This window comes from Artemia sp. Qi Xiang Cuo, chromosome 8 (assembly GCF_049724085.1).
Source record: "Artemia sp. Qi Xiang Cuo chromosome 8, ASM4972408v1, whole genome shotgun sequence".
Lineage (NCBI taxonomy): Eukaryota > Metazoa > Arthropoda > Branchiopoda > Anostraca > Artemiidae > Artemia > Artemia sp. Qi Xiang Cuo.
Window position 1 is genome coordinate 22,924,554 of NC_142801.1, and position 19,914 is coordinate 22,944,467.

The following is a 19,914-nucleotide window of genomic DNA, read 5'->3' on the forward strand; positions in this document are numbered from 1 at the left end:
GGTGAATTGTGTTCTTTAGTAAAATTCAGAAGAGAACTTGAACTTTTCTTAACTTCGTTGAGAAAATTGTAAATTTAACTAGAACTTTTTATCTTCAGGGAAAATATTCACAAGTATGGTATTACTTTTTCGATCTTCCACCGAAAAATTTAGAATTGAACTTTAAATTTCTTTATGTCTTTGTGAAATAAAGAACTTAAGTGGAAGACTTTGATTTTCTCTGGTGAAATTAGAATTGAATTGTGTTCTTTGGTAAAATTCAGAAGAGAACTTGAATTTTTCTTCACTTCGTTGAGAAAATTTTAAATTAAACTAGAACGTTTTATCTTCTGGGAAAATATTCACAAGTGTGGTATTACTTTTTCTATCTTCCACCGAAAAATTTAGAATTGAACTCTAAATTTCTTTATGTTTTTGTGAAATAAGGAACTGAAGTGGAAGAGTTTTGCTTTCTCTGGAGAAATTAGAATCGAATTAAGTTCATTGGTAAAAATCAGAAGAGAAATTGAACTTTTTTATATTCTGCGATAAATTTGGAACAGTATTGTAAATTTTCCATCTCTTTTAGAAAATATTCACAAGTATGGTATTACTTTTTCTATATTACACCGAAAAATTTAGAATTGAACTTTAAATTTCTTTATGTCTTTGTGAAATAAAGAACTTAAGTGGAAGATTTTTATTTTCTCTGGTGAAATTAGAATTGAATTGTGTTCTTTGGTAAAATTCAGAAGAGAACTTGAATTCTTCTTCACTTCGTTGAGAAAATTTTGAATTGAACTAGAACTTTTTTTCTTCCGGGAAAATATTCACAAGTATGGTATTACTTTTTCTATCTTCCACCGAAAAATTTTGAATTGAACTCTAAATTTCTTTATGTCTTTGTAAAATAAAGAACTTAAGTGGAAAATTTTTGTTCTCTATGGAGAAATTAGAATTGAATTGTGTTCTTTGGTAAAATTTAGTAGAGAACTTGAACTTTTCTTCACTTCGTTGAGAAAATTTTAAATTGAACTAGAACTTTTCATCTTCCGTGAAAATATTCACAAGTATGGTATTACTTTTTCTATCTTCCACTGAAAAATTTAGAATTGAACTTTAAATTTCTTTATGTCTTTGTGAAATAAAGAACTGAAGTGGAAGATTTTTATTTTCTCAGGAGAAATTAGAATTAAATTGTGTTCTTTGGTAAAATTAAGAATATAACTTGAATTCTTCTACACTTCGTTGAGAAAATTTTAAATTGAACTAGAACGTTTTATCTTCCATGAAAATATTCACAAGTATGGTATTACTTTTTCTATCTTCCACCGAAAAATTTAGAATTGAACTTTAAATTTCTTTATGTCTTTGTGAAATAAAGAAGTTAAATGAAGGTTTTTATTTTCTCTGGATAAATTAGAATTGAATTATGTTCTTTGGTAAAATTCAGTAGAGAACTTGAACTTTTCTTCACTTCGTTGAGAAAATTTAAAATTGAACTAGAACTTTTTATCTTCCGTGAAAATATTCACAAGTATGGTATTACTTTTTCTATCTTCAACCTAAAAATTTCTAAAAGAACTCTAAATTTCTTTGTCTTTGTGAAATAAAGGACTGAAGTGGAAAAGTTTTGTTTTCTCTGGTGAAATTAGAATTGAATAATGTTCTTTGGTAAAATTCAGAAAAGAACTTGAACTTTTTTATCTTCTGTGAAAAATTTGGAACAGTATTTTAAATTTTTCATCTCTTCGAGACAAATCTGAACTAAAGTGGAAAGTTTTTATATTATTTGGAAAAATAGAAATGATCAATGACTAATTTTTTTTTTCATTGAGAAAATTCAGAAGAGAACTTGAACTTTCCTTGACTTCGTTGAGAAAATTTTAAATTGAACTAGAACTTTTTATCTTCCATGAAAATATTCACAAGTATGGTATTACTTTTTCTATCTTCCACCGAAAAATTTAGAATTGAACTTTAAATTTCTTAGAAGTGAACTTTAAATTTTTTATGTCTTTATGAACTTAAAACTGACGTGGAAAATATTTGGAGCCGAACTTTAAATTTTTTCATCTCTTTGAGAAAAGTCGGAACTGAATTTAAGAAAATTTAGAATTAAAGTGAAACTTTCTATCTTCATAGACAATAATCACAATCATAGTATAACTTTTCCAATCTTCTATGGAAAAATTTAGAAATGAACTTTAAATTTTTTATGTTTTGGTCAACTTAAAACTGACGTGGAAGCTTCACCTACTAAATACTAAGAAACCTTAGCTCAGAAAAACCTGAAATAGCCAACTACTCATCCCAAACTAGAAGTTTCAGACAACAAACACCTCTGAGGGACTAAGAATCCTAGCTCTGAAAAGTCCAAAAAGCAAACTACACCTCCCAAATCATAATTTTCTGAAAGCACACAGCTATGAAATGCTAAGAAATCTAGCTCGGAAAAGTCAAAAATGGCAAACCATTCATTCCCAAATCATAGGTTTTAGTCAGCACACACCTACGAAAGGCTAAGAAATCCAGCTCAGAAAAGTCAAAAAATAGCAACCCAAACATCCCAATCATAGGTTTCAGACGACACACACCTACGAAAGACTAAAAAATCTGGCTATGAAAATTCTGAAATATCAAATTACACACCTCAAATCATAAGTTTCAGACAACACACACCTATCAACTACTAAGAAACCTTAGCTCAGAAAAGCCTGAAATAGCAAACTATTAATCCCAAACTATAGGTTTCAGACAACAAACACCTATGAGGGACTAAGAATCCTAGCTCTGAAAAGTCTAAAAAGCAAACTACAAATCCCAAATCATAATTTTCTGACAGCACACACCTATGAAAGGCTAAGAAACCTAGCTCAGAAAAGTCAAAAATAGCAAATTAACCATCCCAAATCATAGGTTTCAGACAACACATACTTAGGAAAGGCTAAGAAATCCAGCTCAGAAAAGTCAAAAATAGCAACCCACCCATCCCAAATCATTGGTTTCAGACAACACACATCAACGAAAGACTAAGAAATCTAGCTTAGAAAAGCCCGAAATAGTAATTTACATATCCCAAATCATAAGTTTCAGACAACATTCGCCTACGAAGTACTAAGAAACCTTAGCTCAGAAAAGCCTGAAATAGAAAATTACACACCTCAAATCATAAGTTTCAGACAACACACACCTACGAAATACTAAGAAACCTTAGCCCAGAGAAGCTTGAAATAGCAAACTACTATTAATCCCAAACTATAGGTTTCAGACAACAAACACCTATGAGGGACTATGAATCCTAGCTCTGAAAAGTCAAAAAAGCAAACTATAAATCCCAAATCATAGGTTTCAGACAACGCACACCAACGAAAGACTAAGAAATCTAGCTTAGAAAAGCCCGAAATAGTAATTTACATATCCCAAATCATAAGTTTCAGTCAACATACACCTCCGAAAGGCTAAGAAATTCAGCTCTGAAAAGTCCAAAAGCAAACTACTCATCCCAAACTATAGGTTTCAGACAACAAACACCTATGAAAGGCTAAGAAATCTAGCTCAGAAAAGTCAAAAATAGTAATTTATATATCCCAAATAATAAGTTTCTGACAACACACACATATGAAAGGCTAATAAACCTAGCTCAGATAACCCAAAAATAGCAAACTACTCATCCCAAACTATAGTTTTGAGACAACAAACACCTATGAGGGACTAAGAAATCTAGCTCAGAAAAGCCCGAAATAGTAATTTACATATCCCAAATCGTAATTTTCTGACCATATTCACCTACGATATACTAGGAAAGCCCAGCTCATAGATGTCCGAAATAGCAAACTACTCATCCCAAACTAGAAGTTTCAGACAACAAACATCTATGAGATACTAAGAATTCTAGCTCTGAAAAGTCCAAATAGCAAACTACACATCCCAAATCATAATTTTCTGACAACACACACCTATGAAAGGCTAAGAAATCCAGGTCAGAAAAGTCAAAAATAGCAAACCACCCATCCCAAATCATAGATTTCAGACAACACATACCTATGAAAGACTAAGAAATCCAACTCAGAAAAGTCAAAAATAGAAACCCATACACCCCAAATCATAGGTTTCAGACAACATACATCAACGAAAGCCGGGGCCGGGGGAGGGCCTTTGAGGGTCTGGGGGGGGGCTTGAGGGCGGGGTGGTCCTTTGGGAGCTTGGGGGGACCTTTTAGGACCTGGGGCTACCTTGGGGTTGGGGTTTGGGGGATTATAACCCTGTGGGTTTGGGTATAGAGGACCTCACGACACTGTTCAAATGGATATTGTGTATTATAACGACCATAGAATTTCACCCTCAAATCCTCTTCTAAAATCTCTTCAAAAATCATCTTTTAAAATGTCTCTAACTGTTTCGCCGAAATAATTCCCTAAAATAATAATTTGTTCTGAAAAGATATAATAAAGCCTTAAAAAGTATTAAAAAATTTGGCGGGGAATCTTTGAGGGCCCGGGGGGGGCCTTTGGGGGTCTGGGGGGCGGGGGGGCCGCCGGGGGAACCTTTGGGGACGGGGGGGTTCCTTCGGAATTGGGGTATGGGGATCGGAGCCCTTTGGATCGGGGTAGGGCGATCGGGGCCCTTTGGGGTTGGGGTAGAGGACCTCACGACACTGTTCGAATAGAACTTGTTTACTATAACGACCACACTCAAAACCTCTTCTAAAACCTTTTCTAAAATCATCTTTTAAAATGTCTCTAACTGTTTCGCCGAAATAATTCCCTAAAATGTTTAAAACCGTTTCACCCAAATAATCCCCTAAAAGTAATTTCTGTGTGTTCCTTTTGTTTTTGGCATCTCTGTGCTTTCACATTTCAAATTTCTAGGAAACCCTTTCCCACGTTAATCTCTTCATCTCATAAATGTTCCTAGCTACACTATTAAGGTTTCGTTAGAATATCAATTTATCTCTCCGACTTCAAGCTCAGTGAAGCCCTATTTAAAAATAGAATATTAATTTTTCTCTCTGACATAAAGAACGTTTATCCCACAGACCTAAGATTAAAGAAGCCATAATGTTTCTTAATTCCCCCTTCGTGAATCAATAATTTCCCCGCCGATTATGTAAATCAAGTTCTCAGGTTAGGTTAGCCTAAAGATCAAAGAAGCCATGTTTGTTTCTCACTGACAACGAACAGACATAAAACAGACATAAATTGCTGTTGACATCCATAAATGTGAGAAAGTTCCTGTTTTTTCATTCTCACTGACAAAAACCATAAAACAGACATAAATTGCTGTTGACATCCATAAATGTGAGAAAGTTCCTGTTTTTCAAATTCTCACTGACAAAAACCATAAAACAGACATCCATTAATGTGAGAAAGTTCCTGTTTTTTCATTCTCACTGACAAAAACCATCTCCCTAGGGACTCTATGCCAATATAAGGTGCCCTGTCAGCATTAAAAAAGTTGTAGGTGGCAGCAGGGGTGTCGCGTGGGGTCAATAGGGGCATCTCTACTATTAATTCCTGTTCAAATGAGCCCTCTTACGATATTCTAGGACTGCTGGAACGTTGCGATCACCCCTGGGAAAATAAGAAAAAAATAATAATAATAAATAAACACGCATCCGTGATCTTTCTTCTAGCAAAAAATACAAAATTCCACATTTTTGCATATGGGAGGCTGAAGCTTCTATAATAGAGTTCTTGGATACGCTGAATCTGACGGTGTAATTTTCATTAAAGTTCTATGACTTTTAGGGGTGTTTCCCTCTTTTTTTGAAACTAGGGCTAATATTCTCAGGTCCATAACTTTTAATGGGTAAGACTAAACTTGTTGAAACTTATATATTTGAAATCGGCATAAAAATCTGATTTATTTGACATAGAGCAGAGTTGTGGTTATCCGAGGTAATGTGGTCCGAGGTTACCTCGGATAAACAAAACTTGGATGACACACTCTATAAACAATTACTACTACTAACCACTCACCGCAGCCCGAAGCCACCTCAGGCCAATACAGCTATGCACGCTCCTTTCCCATCCCAATTTATTAAAAGCGTCCCTTTTTACACCTCCCAGAAAGTTCCCATTTCCCTTTAGATCTTTCTTTACGACATCCTCCGACCCCAACCGAGGACGACCTGCTTTCCGTTTAGCCATAGACGATTGGCCGAAAAGGATAATCTTTGGCAATCTGTCATCCTTCATTCGCAGAACGTGCTCTAGCCATCTCGACCTTTCTCTTATTATAGCCCTAGAAAGCGGGAATAACATCGTCCAAATGGTATATACAGTTAAGAAAAAAAATGTGTGGTAAAATGAATAAAACTCTACCAAAGCTGTTAGATAGGCGTCTATTTTTTATTTTGATGGAAAAATTTTAGCAGCGTAACATGATCACTAATAATAGCGATCTAGCACTGCGCAGTGCCTTAGACAAAGAAAGAAAGTTTAATTTTTGTTAGGGTACCCTCTCGACCCCAGTATATTAGATTTTTGTTTAAATACAATACTGTATATCTTTTTATTTATTGATAGTTAGTAAACCATTAAGATAACTGCCATTGTATTTTATCAGGACATGCAATTATGCAAGGAAAATACATTATTTAAGCCGGAAATCAGTTAGTCGGGGCTTGGATAACCGTGGCTCTATTGTAACATCCTAGTACCCAGTTTGGGTTGAATTTATCTATGTTTTGGGTCTGTATATTTCGACAGCATAAGCAGTGATTATTCTTTTCTAAGATATACTTTTTTTGGCTCATTAAATCCTCAGATTCCCATTAGAACCTTTTTTGATGGGATCGGGGGCTTATTTGCGTGCACTATGGTGTAGTTCATATATTCTGTACATATCTCTTCAAATTCTTTACAACATTCTCTATTAATATTTACCACAACACAGTGGCTCGGCGACCTTCCGCTTTGAGATCTCCACTTTACGGTAACGGTACAATCGTATGAAACTGTTTTTATGGGTATACCCTCCTTAGTAGAATTGTAACTCTGAAACAAAAATAATTCAAGTTTCTATCCTTCTCCACTACATCTACGGCCCCGTTATAATCACAAGTCCTCCTTTTTGTGGTCTCCACTTTTCTGTAACAATAGCAATCGCATGAAGCTATTAATGTGGGAATAGCCTCCTTGGTAGAATTGGGTTATTTGTAACAAAAACTATTCAACTTTTTATTTTTATCCAATAAATCTACGGCTGTCTAATAATCACAAATTCTCCTTTTTGTGGTCTCCACTTTGTGATAATGGTAGCAATCACATGTAACTCACTTAGGGCAGACCCTCCTAAATAGAATTGCATTTTGTATTATATGCTATAACAAATTTACTATGTATGGCGTATTTACTATGTACAAGTGTGCTATGACTTAATAAGTTTTAAAATAAAATTGTCTAAGAGCATTATTTAAATAAACCCTTAATGGCTATAAATCGAATAAGGTGCAACATGTCTACATATGCTGGTTGAAAATTCTGGCATGACTAATTTGAAGAAGGTGTGACATTTGCACTGTGTTTGGAATTTTTCTGTAGTTATTTTTTTTTTTTTACTTTTGACATCTGTTGTAATATCAGTCACAGGTTTTTAATTAAGCAACCTATGAAATCCATGAATAAGAACTAGAGTGGAGACCCAAAATTATTTGAGAAATATGCACTTGGTTTGTTCTGATCGCTGTATATATAATTAGGTGGTTCACTAATTACATATACAGTGGTTCTGATTTAGAACAAACTTGCCGCCATCTAAAAGATTTTTAGTGTGTACATATATATGTGTGTTGAAAGGAGACGGTAGATTCGTCAATCAAACCTTTTCAGAATCAGTCGGAGTTTGTCGAATTCTGATTTGCAAGCCCGATTAAAACTTGATTCTGATAGCAATTGGGCTTCGGTAGCTGTATTTCACGTCGCTCAGTTAAAAAAAAAAAAAATTCTGGCGGGCAAATTTTCGGTTTTATTCTTTTTCGAATTCAGGTTCACAAAGTTGAAAAAAAGTGTCCAGCTTGCAAAATTTTTTATGAAAGTGTATGAGCTTTTGGTTTCCTCTTTTCTGCTATTTTTATCGAAATTCTTTAACTAATTGTGACTAAGTTTTTTATAAAAGGCTTTTGGTTTTCCTTTCCCTAGCCAGACTTCTCGAACTTTGCTCTCAATGAGAGATACCTATAGAAATCTGTGTAGTGACGCTGCTTGGTTGTTTTTGGTTTAGACTTCGTTTACTGCTGTCTGTAGACGTATTAACTTGTGCTAGACTTCAGACAGCATGTCTTTTCGTGGGGTCCTTGCGCCTTTTCTTCCATACCACCAGAAAGGTTTCCTAATGTATTAGATGTCAACAAAACCGGTTTTAGTGGTTGATCGCTACCGCTCTTGTTCGATATCTGGTTGCTGTTTCCCTGCTAGCGCATTCCAATACTTTTTATATATTATCTGGTATCTATTCCTATATTAAATCCAATGTTCCCTTCAGACCTGGCTTAAAGGCTGAATTTCATATTCTTCTTAGAATTTTTCCGACAAAAACTGTTTTTCTTTTCTGACACGAAAACGTTTTCGCGTCACGTAGGTGGCATGAGCCTAGCGTTCAGAATATAACTCCAGAATTTAGCCGTATTTAATATTAGCACTATTCACTCTGTATGACCCCCCCCCCATCCCGCAATTTTGTTCAGCTCGTACAAAAATAACACAAATATATGTAAAAAACTTTTTGTTGTGTTTTGTAAAGTTTCTCCCCCCCCCCACGAACAAAAATCCTGGATACCGCCCTGGTTATTTCAATGTTATTGCTTCTGAAACTAATCCGTATTTACGACCCTTGCCTGACAGGCAAGGGTCTTTTACCTCCTGAAATCTATCAGTTCAATATAAGATTTTCTGTTTTAAAGTTTTCAAAATAGATATGAATACATCCTCTACATCTGAAAATAGATAACGAGAAGATAACAAGCCAGAAAAAAATTGCCTTATTTTCGAAAAAAGGGGAAACACCCCCTAAAAGTGATAGGATATTATTGACAATAAAACACTCAGGTTAAGAGTAACAGAAAACCCTACTTCAGATGTTTCAAACTCCTATCTGCAAAAATGTGGAATTTGTATTTTTTGCCAGAAGAAAGATCACGGACAAAAAGCAGACAGAGTTTTTAGGGTAGTATAACACTTTCGTTAGTGTCCCCACTTGTAATCGTAAAATAAGCAAAACTAATTAGCCAAATTTAACAACGATCTTCCGAAAAATTCCAACAACTACAGTAATCTGTTGATTACGCCTTCAAAAGAAAGCTATATCTTCTTAAGTTGTTTGTTGCCATATATTTTAGCTTATTTTTGGCTGATCTTTCACCCAATTTACTTGTTTTAACTCGGCACCTGCTACTCTGCCTAATCGCACATGATTTTCTTCATTAAAAATTTAGTTCGCAATAGTTCCTAATTTTTAAGATATATAAGGTCGTATGCATTTCTACTTAACCGAGTCAAACAATAAGAATTCGTTTGGCACTACCTTTGGTACTTCAAACGTTCAATTTAATTTCTTCTTTCAGTTTATATCAAGATTGTTCGTTAATCCAATGCAGTACAGTGACGAAGATAAATTGGAGGAAGTAGAAGATAATTGAAGATTATGGGTTTTTTGTTTCGTGTGTGTGGTTTAGCTTTTCATCTAGTCAGATGCATATTGATCTATATGCTAAAAGTTAGCATGACCTTATCAAATTGCATTAAACTCTATAATTTCGGTAACGGTATTTCGTTAGACAGTTTTAAGTATTTCATAAAGCAGACTAAAACTGAAAAATTATATTTAGTATGATTATATATGAACAAGTTTTGGTGAAAAACAATAGAATATTTTGTTGAAAAACTTCGGAACTGGGGGTATGTGCCATGTCGCTTAGGGATCATGAATCTAAGGAAGAGGTAGAACTTATTGATCTATTCACAAAAACTTGGAACGGAGGGCAAATTATATTTTTCAAATTGAGGGAAGAGGGGCAAAATCGTCGTTTTTCCCCAACAATTTCAATGGAAATACCAAAAACATTTTTTTGTGAAAATACCACCAAAAAGACATTTTTCGATCATATCATACATTTTTTTTCGGTTGTTCAAGTTCTTTTGTGAATAGTCATTGAGAACTTTTTCAGCGTTTAGCAGTTTAGCCTTATAGTTAATAATATTAACTATAATTATATAATTAACTTAATAGTTAATTGGTATTAACTATTTAGTGTTTTAAGGGCAAAGGTATTTTGTCATATTTTGGTATTGATGCTTTCACAAACTTCGGAACTGGGGGTATGTGCCATGTCGCTTAGTGATCATTAATTTAGGGAAGAGAGAGAACTTATTTATGCTTTTAAAATGTTTATTGAAATTAGATAGCAACAAAAAAAATTAAAATTTAGTAATAAGAGGGTATTATATATTTAACAGGAAACAAATAAGAATCCTATTAGGATTTGTTTTAATAAAAAAAATGTGTTTATACGTTAATTATCCATGTAAATGCTTTGTTCAATAATTAAACTAGGTTTTTTATTTTAAATTAATATTTAATAGAATTGATATTCTATGAGAACAAGAGGTCAGTAATTCAAATTCTTATAATTATATTACCAAGATTATGTTTAGTTTATATTTTATTACTGGTATTTATTAAAACGCTGAATAAAGATTCATACCTTGATTGTCTCTTCGCAGGGCAACTTTTGTTTATTACAATGTCATAGATCCTTACTTACAGTTCTTTAGCACAAACTGTATGATGAGGTGTTAGTATAGTATTAGATGAAATTTCACTTCGTCGAATGTCAGGCAAAGAAGGCCAAAACTTTGGGCAGCCACCCCCTCCTTTCGCAAAATTCTTGTTTCTGATGCAGGTATCTTTTTTCTTGCAGCAGAACTTTTTAATCTTAAAAAAAAACCTTTCTATTTTAATTAGCAACTTTCAAAACTCATAAATACCATGTTTAGCAGAAATCAAAACACTATTGGTTAAATATGTACTACTTTTTCCTTTAAGAGACTCGTCTTACAATTTTGGTTATTCTTTCTAATTAACCATTAACAATGTAGGTCCATTCCTTAAATGGTCCTTGAATGATTAAAAGACGAAAGGGGTACAACCATTCCGCATTTAAAAGGCTGGGGAGAGGGAGAGAAATAAAGTCAAATTTTAAACTGTAAGAAATTCAAAACTTATATAAAAATAATATATGCATAATTTCCAAGCACTGGAAATACATATTAGAATATGAATTTTTTCCTTTGGGCAACAAAGAGTATGGGTAAAGTTCCTTCTGGATCCTTATGCCTAATAAGACGGCAATAGTACAGGGTAAGGGGGTTGAAACTTGCGGTCCGATTTTCACCATAAACAATAAAAGTTCAAATAGGAAAAGTCCTTTTATTAGATAGTGAAAAACCGATACAAAAGTTCTGTATGTTTCGACCAAATACATCAGTGATCATCATCAGCAATATCTGCTTATGTCTTTTCGCTTCTTTTTGTCCACTGGCTGGAAATCACCTTGTTTTCTTGGTTATTTTTAATTATATTTCCTAGTTTTCTCTCAAATTTAAAATTACAGTAAAATAAAGTCAAAATACCTAATTTTCATTATTAAATAGTCCAAGAGGGTTAATATTTAAATGGATTCTTATACATCCCTTTTCATCCAGATGATTGCAATAGAAGATATGTTGAAACTTCCGTGATAATAACCCTTTTCAGAGGCACAAACGTGTCTTCTTGATAGGAATAAGAAAGGTTTACTTGATCTCCATCTTTATCCTCCTGGGTCCTGGGTATGTTCCTGAGTAGGTGTGAATATGAAATTTGGAATTTACCGATAAAAAATAGCACAAGACAATGGAATGGAAGTTTTTTACATCCTGGGGGCTGGGGGAGGGGGGGGGCATACAACCCGTTGGACATTGGGACTCAACTTCTAAAAAATACTAGGTAATTGATGTATTTAAAAAGCAAGAAAAACAAACAAAGTATAAAAATGGGTTTGATACACAATCACCCAGAAGACAATCACTGAGAAATAGACTACTTAGTTGAGTTTCTTTACCCTTATTTAAAATAAGGAGATGAAAAAAAAGAAAATAAAACGGACAGTCGTGGAGGAATTCTCAAGCTAAACTTAGCACTTCTAAGCCAAACTTACAAGAACGTAAAAAATCAGGTTTAATTCACAAATCACTCAGAAAAAATGACAAACCAATGAAATAACTTTGACAAAACTTGTATTTAAACTCAATAATGAAACAACATAAAATTTACAATTGCAATTTTTTTCTTTGACACTCCCAAAAGACTACACCCGACGGGGATGTCAAATTCGTGTGGCTGCAGAACTTTTTGTCTGGTTTTGAGCCGAAATTTGATATAAAAAAAAGAAAAAAAAAGAAGGTAGCGTCTCAGAATATTAGAATTCGAAAAAAAGAATTTCGGAAAAATGTTATTTCGCAAGAAATATGTCAAAAGTGCGCTTGAGGTCTACGTAAATCCAGTAGTTTTTAATTAAAACTATAATGGATTTTGTGTAGTTTTGGTAACTTGGTCCTGTTTTTGTTATACCTCCATCATTTTGGAGGAGTATATGATCTATTATTGTCTAGCCTATGCCATAAGAGTGAAAAAAAAATGCGCAACTTATAAGAGTTAAAACTGGTACATGTTCTAAAAAAAATCGCAAGTGCAAACTAGCGTTTGGCGTTTCTTGTTTTTTTTTTCTTTTCAGAAATTGAGATCAGACACTTATTACTACACAGATTTTGTCTTTTTCTTAAATTTAAAATATCTTAAAAACATCAAACGCTAGATGGCGTTGGAAATTTCTTTTTGTTAATACTGGCGACAGTTTTTTTGCTATTGTAAGTTACCCATCTCATAGCCTTTGTAGATTTGTTTGTAGTTATAACAAGGATAATTAAGGAGTGTTTGTTTTTATGACTAATAATTTAAAAAAACATTTCTTTTGTTTGATATAACTAGACAAATTAGTCTGTAATTAGAATGATGTCGCAATGTTAAAGTTACATCTGCGAGGACCAAAGACCAGCACTGTCAGAGCAAAGCAATTGCCAACTGCGAGGGCCGAAGGCCTGACCGAGTAAAAAGAGGCTAAAAAGACCCCCAAAGCTGGACTTTTGGCTAATATTAACATATGCGATAAAGACCGTAAACTAGAGGCCGATAGAAATTATACACACCTAAAAAATACATCTTTTAATCTTATGGGGCTGATTGGTCTCTGTGATATTACAAATTATGTAAATAAATTATAAATAATGAGGTAAATGATATCAAAATTATGAAAAAGATATTTACATTAAAAATCCCACTACATCAGAATCTCATGAAGTTGGCATGTACACATGCTTTTTTAAGGGGGGAATAACATAACAAAAATATTTAATAACTAAGGTCTGCCCTCCTCCCCCTGCATAAGTAACGGCTCTGAGCAGTCAAATCAATCTTAAAAGCTTAGAGATAATTATTACCAATATTTCTGAAACCAATCATAAAATGAAAAGTAAATTTTTGGGATACTTACAAAGTTGCTAGTTACATTTGTCCATTAGAGTATTTTTTTTTTATAGCCTATTCAATTTAATTCTCACTTTAGCTTATATTTCAGAGAAGATAACTTTTGATAAGAACTCAAAAATTTGTATTGTCTATTACTTGAAATTATCTTAAAAAAGACGAGTGGATTAAGACAGAATTTTCTTTTAGTAGAAATGGAGTCAATTATGACTATAGTCCAACATAATTCCCTGATTTTTATACTACAATATATGAAAATATAAAATTTATGGGGTTCTCTTAAAATCAAAGTTTGTATTACGAATTAAAATTTGTGAAAAGGTTTATTAGCGACTTGTCAACTCCCCCAAAAGCCCACCTTGTACAACAAACCACGCCAAGCCTTTTTCTATGATTTCCTTATCAAGGCAAGTGCTTCTACATATTTGCACCTTTTGACTAGGAATGAGTTTTTTTTTCTAAGGTTATTATTCCCTTTTAACTAGCCTCATCTTTTTTAGAGCATGTTTAATATTTAGTAAGTGGACAATCCCACCATTGGTACTAATAGCCAAACTTTCTCTGTGTTCAGCATTGCCAGACCATACAATTCCAGTAACAGCTTGCAATCCTTGAATTCCTTCAAGAAATGGGTATAAAATACATTCTTCAGATTTAAAGCGCGGTCCCTTAAGCTTATCATTAATTACAATACAACCGTTGCTAATACTAAACATACTCAAACGGACAGTGGCTCCTCTAGAGTATCTTTCATCTTTACTTGGATTCATATTAAATGAACAGATAATTTCCCCAGATTCTGTTCCATGCGCAATAAGATCATACCAGGGATTATAAGCAGAGGCACAAACACTTGAATTTTGTACCAAAATATGGGAAATTTGAAATCCAACACCAATATCAAGTATGTGTGTTCCACGACGGTCGTTTAAGTAGTGGTCTCCACTGACTATTAAATTTGGCCACTGAATTGGCCACTCAATGTTCATATTTAATGACATTTTATGAGTAACTAATGGTGTATTATTTAAACGTACTCCATCCAAGTCAAAGACATTTGTAGTTTTATCAAGACTGCAAGTTGCTAAAAAATTACCATTAAACTCACTACAGAACTCAACTGAACTTACTAAAGTTGAATGAGCATAAAACGTCAGTATAGGAAAAACCGTTTTCCTAGGACCTAAATTTAGAGTCTTGTTTAAAGATATATTCCAAATAGCCACTAATCCATCAGAAAACCCAGCAGCAATTTTATTATGTCCTTTACCTTTGAACCAACACAAAGAGTGGCACTCCGAAGATACACATGGTACAGCTAGGGTTCGATTTGGACTTACATGAAAAGCACGATTTAATTCTACCATGTCTGGAGATGGCAGTGCTAGTAAATTTACAGCAGATCCTGACGCCATTGCTAGAATACCAATACGTGCTGGAATACCATTACTAGAATACCAATCCGCACCTCCAGACGGACACCAGGCAGTATCATTTATGACATCTGATGTCACAATCACAGCATACTTAAACATATAATCTTTCATGTCCCATAGTTGTAAAAAGCTTTCAGTTGCCACACTAACGTAATCACTGTTTGGGCACCAAGCCAAACTAAGAACAGGCTCAACACAATTCAATGTACAACCATCACTTGTAAAAGAGTCAATCATTTTCTGTTCCCTTGTTTCGGCTATGTAAACAGGTAGTGGTTCCTGTTTATAGCAATCTAATGGCTCTGAATTTTTCCACTCTTGCAAGTCAGGCATTATATTGGAGAAGAGAGGGATTTTTGAATAATTATTCTCCTCAAATTCACTTACAATTTTTTCAGCTCTCGTCAAAAGCTTTAAGGGTAAACTAGAACCTGAAATCCACTTGATTTGGGAAAGTTCATAATTTCTACAAGAGCTTTCCGGTTCTCCTTTAGTAGCTTGCGTTGATGGACGGCTTCTGGGTGTACCCATGGGTGTGTCAATCTCATCATCATACTCATCATCAATCAGTACAACTTCCTCAACATCTTCATCAACAGATTTTTCCACATTTTCATGCTCTTCAGCAATATGTTTATTAATATCAGCAGTATTCAGACACGTAAACTCACAATTTTTACACGTAAAAACACCCATTTCCTCATCAAATGGCTTAAATGAAAGCCTAGCTTTTTGACTAGATTTTCTTTTACCAACGACCGAGCTTAACTCAACAATGTTCTTGGCTTCACAAGATTTTTTATGTGTTCTCATTTCTGTGACATATTTGCAACAAACATCACACTGGACTTTTGTTACACCGCAGACCTTTACGTGGTAAATACAGCCAGGGATTGTTCTCAAGTCTTTGCTACACCGTGGGCAATGCATTGGTACCCCCATTGAAACTAAACTATTCCATTCTTTTGATTTAATTTCTCTCTTTTCTTGGTCTTTAATACCGGCTAGCAGATCGTGTTGATGATAATTGTGAAAAATAAAATCAGACTCATTCATTTTTAAACCACATTCATCACATTCAGCATCACCCGGCTCAAAACAAACACTTATATGCTTTAAAAATTCGTTCAAGTAAAATTTTTTTTTGCATATGCGACAAGAATACCAATCCAGCTGATGGATTTTATATAGTTGCTCAGCGTGTGGAATTTGGCCTTTGAAGTTTGTTATCCATGCTCTACAATTATGTTCTCTGTAAGCATGAGGAAGGAACAAATAACCCGAAAGGATTTCAAAACACACACTGCAACAAATTTTACTGGAGGATTCAATGAAACTGGGAAACTCAACTGGAGGCAGATTTTCTTCCTTTGATTTTTCTTTGTTTCTTGCTTTCTTTATAGCCGATTTTCTACTTTTGGGGATACAGAAGTCACTTTCACTTTCAGAAAGTTTATGAGGTGAAGAGGCGATTTCGTTTTCACTTGTCTCTTCTTCATCCAACTGTAGTTTCTTATTTTCAACCTAAAAATAAAATTGATCAGTAATATACAAAATACATAATAGCCTATACATACAAAGGAACCCTATCCCTTCATCAATACAAGGTAACCTCCTCCCCCCTGGGTCAAATATCAGGCCCAACTTTATTGTGAACCCTCCCCTGAAAATCAACATTCTATGAAGCCTCTCTAACATTTTTGTAGTATGACCCTATGTTAGTTATTTTGAAAATAAGATGGTTTGGTGATAAGTTTTTCCGTCAGCATGGCTTTTTATATTGAATCCAAATATATGAAATCCATTAAATTTAGTGTTATCGCTGCACCAAAAGCTGCGATCCTGAGAAAAATTTGCGTGATTTAAAAAAAAGTGGGAGAAACATTCCCAAAAAGTCAAGAATTTTTTATAAAAATTGTACTATCAGACTCAGCATATCAGAGATCCCTACTGTCGATGTTTCTAGCTCCCACCTGCAAAAAAGGGAAACTTTATAAAAAATTTTGCCAGAAGAAAGATCACAGATGTGTGTTTATTTCTTTTTTTGTTTGTTTGTTTTTTATTTCTGTTTTCTGCAGGGGTAATCCTACAAAACCAATGGTACTAGAAGATAGGGAGAGGGCTTATTCAAACAAAAAATAACAAAAACACCACACTGCCTTTCCATTACAAACAACAAAAACAAGAAGAACAATTGGGAATTCTTTTCATAAGACAGTGAAGATAATTTGAATGAACATTTCGGCCCTACATCCAAGAGCCGTCCTCAGCAAAACAAAAATATATAAAAGAAAAAAGACTCACAACAACACAAAACCAATAAAACTAAAATGTAATTTCTTTTTTTCAAAGCATTCCTGGCATCCTTACTCCATCAAAGTTCAACCAGGACTGGTAAATATAATGAGGTAAAACAAGGCGATTCATTGAAATGAAAGAAAAATAATTTAAAACACCTTCTTATTGCTAAACCTGCCTTTTTGGCAGCTAATCTCAAACGTCTTTTTGTGACCGATTCTGTATTAGTGTCTACTGTTTTTTTAGAATTTTGTGTAAGGTAATTTTTAATTAAATTTGTGTATAAAGGGTCTATAGAATGTTCCATCAAGTCCCGATTTGAGGACACATTGGTATTAACCTCAAGTCTGATTTCAATTGTTTTTTGAACCACCTGCTTAATGCCAAGGTCCTTGCTAATAATGACAGATTCTTCAATAAATATTTTGTGGCCAAGGTTTTCAAAGACGTGACTGCTTAAGGCAGAATCTAAAGAAACAGTAGTAATATTATAATTTAGAGCTTTGGTAATATGATCTTTATGTTGTTGTAGTTGTTTCTCTCAATTCTGGTGATTTCTACCAACATAGTATTTGCCACAATTGCATGGTATTTGATAGACCCCTCTTTGGCAAGTAACTGGGTTTTATCTTAACCAGAATTTAAAAAAATTACAATTTTGAAATTATTGATAAGTACTACATACAGATTATTTTGTGTGCAAACTTTTTTAAGATTCGTAATGATGTTTGGAATGTAAGGGAGGTAAATTATGTTTGACGGCTTATCGGGATTCTCACATGGTAAACTACCATTGATTTTACGGGAGTCTCTTTTCAGTCTACAGTTAATTATATTATTAATAAATAAAATAGGATATCCATTTTCAAAAGGTTTTCATCAGAGATGGGAATTTCTGGCAGGATTTGAGAAAAGATTAGAAATTCAATAAGAAATAAATCTTCTTTCAAATCAAAAAAGGCTAGGCAGAATTTTACAGGCAGAATTGTAAGCAAAAAATTTTCCAGGGGAATTTTCTGCAAAGACGGAATTATCCAGGGGATTTTTACACGAAAGGAGCTTTCCTTGGAGGAATTTCCCATGGAAGGGGGAAGCAAATTTCACGGGATTATTGGGAAAAGACCAAAAATAATTATAGAAAAGCGTTTTTTCAAATGAAAGTTCGGAGCAAAGCTGGCCGTGCGGCATGAGGAGCTGCTAGACACAAGTTTTTACCTATTTTCGCCCCATTTGCCTTTATTCCTTGTATTAATTAAAAAAAACTTTTTCCACGAAATAAGTTTTTCAAAGAAAAGTAAAGAACTCCATTAAACAAAAAATGAGCAAAAATAAAACCAAATAATCTACGCAGCGTGAAACTACCACAAATCAGCAATGATAAATAAATGAAACCCAAAACGAACAGAAATTACAATAAATAACAAAGTCAAACTCAAAACGAGCAGAAATTAACATTAGTTGGGCTCAAAACCCCTATGCCTTCTCAAGGCCAGAACATAATTTGCACTTTACTGAAAAAAATATGAATGTTCTTACTTTTATAACTTTAATAAATCAAATGATATTAACATTTTGATTACTAAATATCAGTATATGTATATTAAACTGACAATGCACATTCATTTATATTTTTTTCAGTAAAGTGCAAATTATGTTGCCTTATTGGGAATTAGCATTAACACAGTACATTTTGATTTAATCTTAAGGCAACATTTAGTTTTTAAACATAAAGGCAATTGGGAGGGTGGGTGTGGGAGGGGAATTATTTTCCCCCAAATCACTTTTAAATATTAAAAAAGGTATAACCCCTTTCTATTTTCAATCAAATGAGCCCCTTTCGAAGTTCCTATGACAACTCTTTCGTTATGAAGTGCTCTGGTCTAAACAACAACAACAACAACAAAAAATCATACATTATACCCACATCGATCTTTACTATAAAAATATCAAGCCTTCCAATCACTTTCGATTATTAAAAAGGGCAATTACAATTTCCAATCGAATGAGCCCTTTTTGAGTTTCTACGACAACGCTTTCTATAAACACCTTATATACCCCCAGGACATAAATTACAACCCTTACCCTAAGGGCTGTGAGGGTGGTTGTCACCCCCAAAGACCTAATTTCCAAAGCTTTCTACTACGTTGAACACTATCTGAAAATTTTCATTGGATGTGTTTAGGGGAATGGTGCACGTGAGAGGGTGGTTAGTTACCCTCCAATCACTTTCGACATTTAAAAAGGGCACTAGCCCTCTCAATTCCCAATTTTGATTGAATGTGTTTGGAGAAATGGTGGGCGTGGGAGGGGGGTCAATTACTCTCCAATCACTTTTAACTATTAAAAAGGGCAATTTCAATTTCCAAACAAATCAGCCCTTTTGAAATTTCTACAACAACCTTCTATATAAACCTTATATGTCCCCAGGGCATAACTTACAACCCTTGCACTGAGGGCTCTGAGGGGGTTGTCATCCTAAAAGACCTAATTGCCAGAACTTTCGACTACGTTGAACAAAAAAGATATCTCAAAATTTTGATTGGATGTTGTTGGGGAAACTGGTGGGCTTGAGAGGGGGTTAGTTACCCTTCAATCACTTTCGACTATTAAAAGGGCA

General features: G+C 34.0%; 2 protein-coding genes across 5 annotated transcripts in view; one reads left to right on the forward strand and one right to left on the reverse strand.

Moving 5' to 3' along the window:
• Mvl (solute carrier family member malvolio) overlaps positions 1-10,689 on the forward strand; it is a 140,619-nt gene extending 129,930 nt beyond the window's left edge. For all 3 annotated transcript variants that reach the window (XM_089093298.1, XM_089093296.1, XM_089093297.1), the window contains exon 13: positions 9,545-10,689. In XM_089093298.1, coding sequence (XP_088949424.1) covers positions 9,545-9,619 — 75 coding nt within the window. In that variant the 3' untranslated portion in view covers positions 9,620-10,689. The remainder of the gene's footprint in view (positions 1-9,544) is intronic.
• An 839-nt stretch (positions 10,690-11,528) lies between these two features.
• Positions 11,529-19,914, reverse strand: part of LOC148949251 (uncharacterized) — a 32,532-nt gene continuing 24,146 nt past the window's right edge. For both annotated transcript variants that reach the window (XM_089093299.1, XM_089093300.1), the window contains exon 4: positions 11,529-16,523. In XM_089093299.1, the coding sequence (XP_088949425.1) occupies positions 14,031-16,523 (2,493 nt within the window). In that variant the 3' untranslated portion in view covers positions 11,529-14,030. The remainder of the gene's footprint in view (positions 16,524-19,914) is intronic.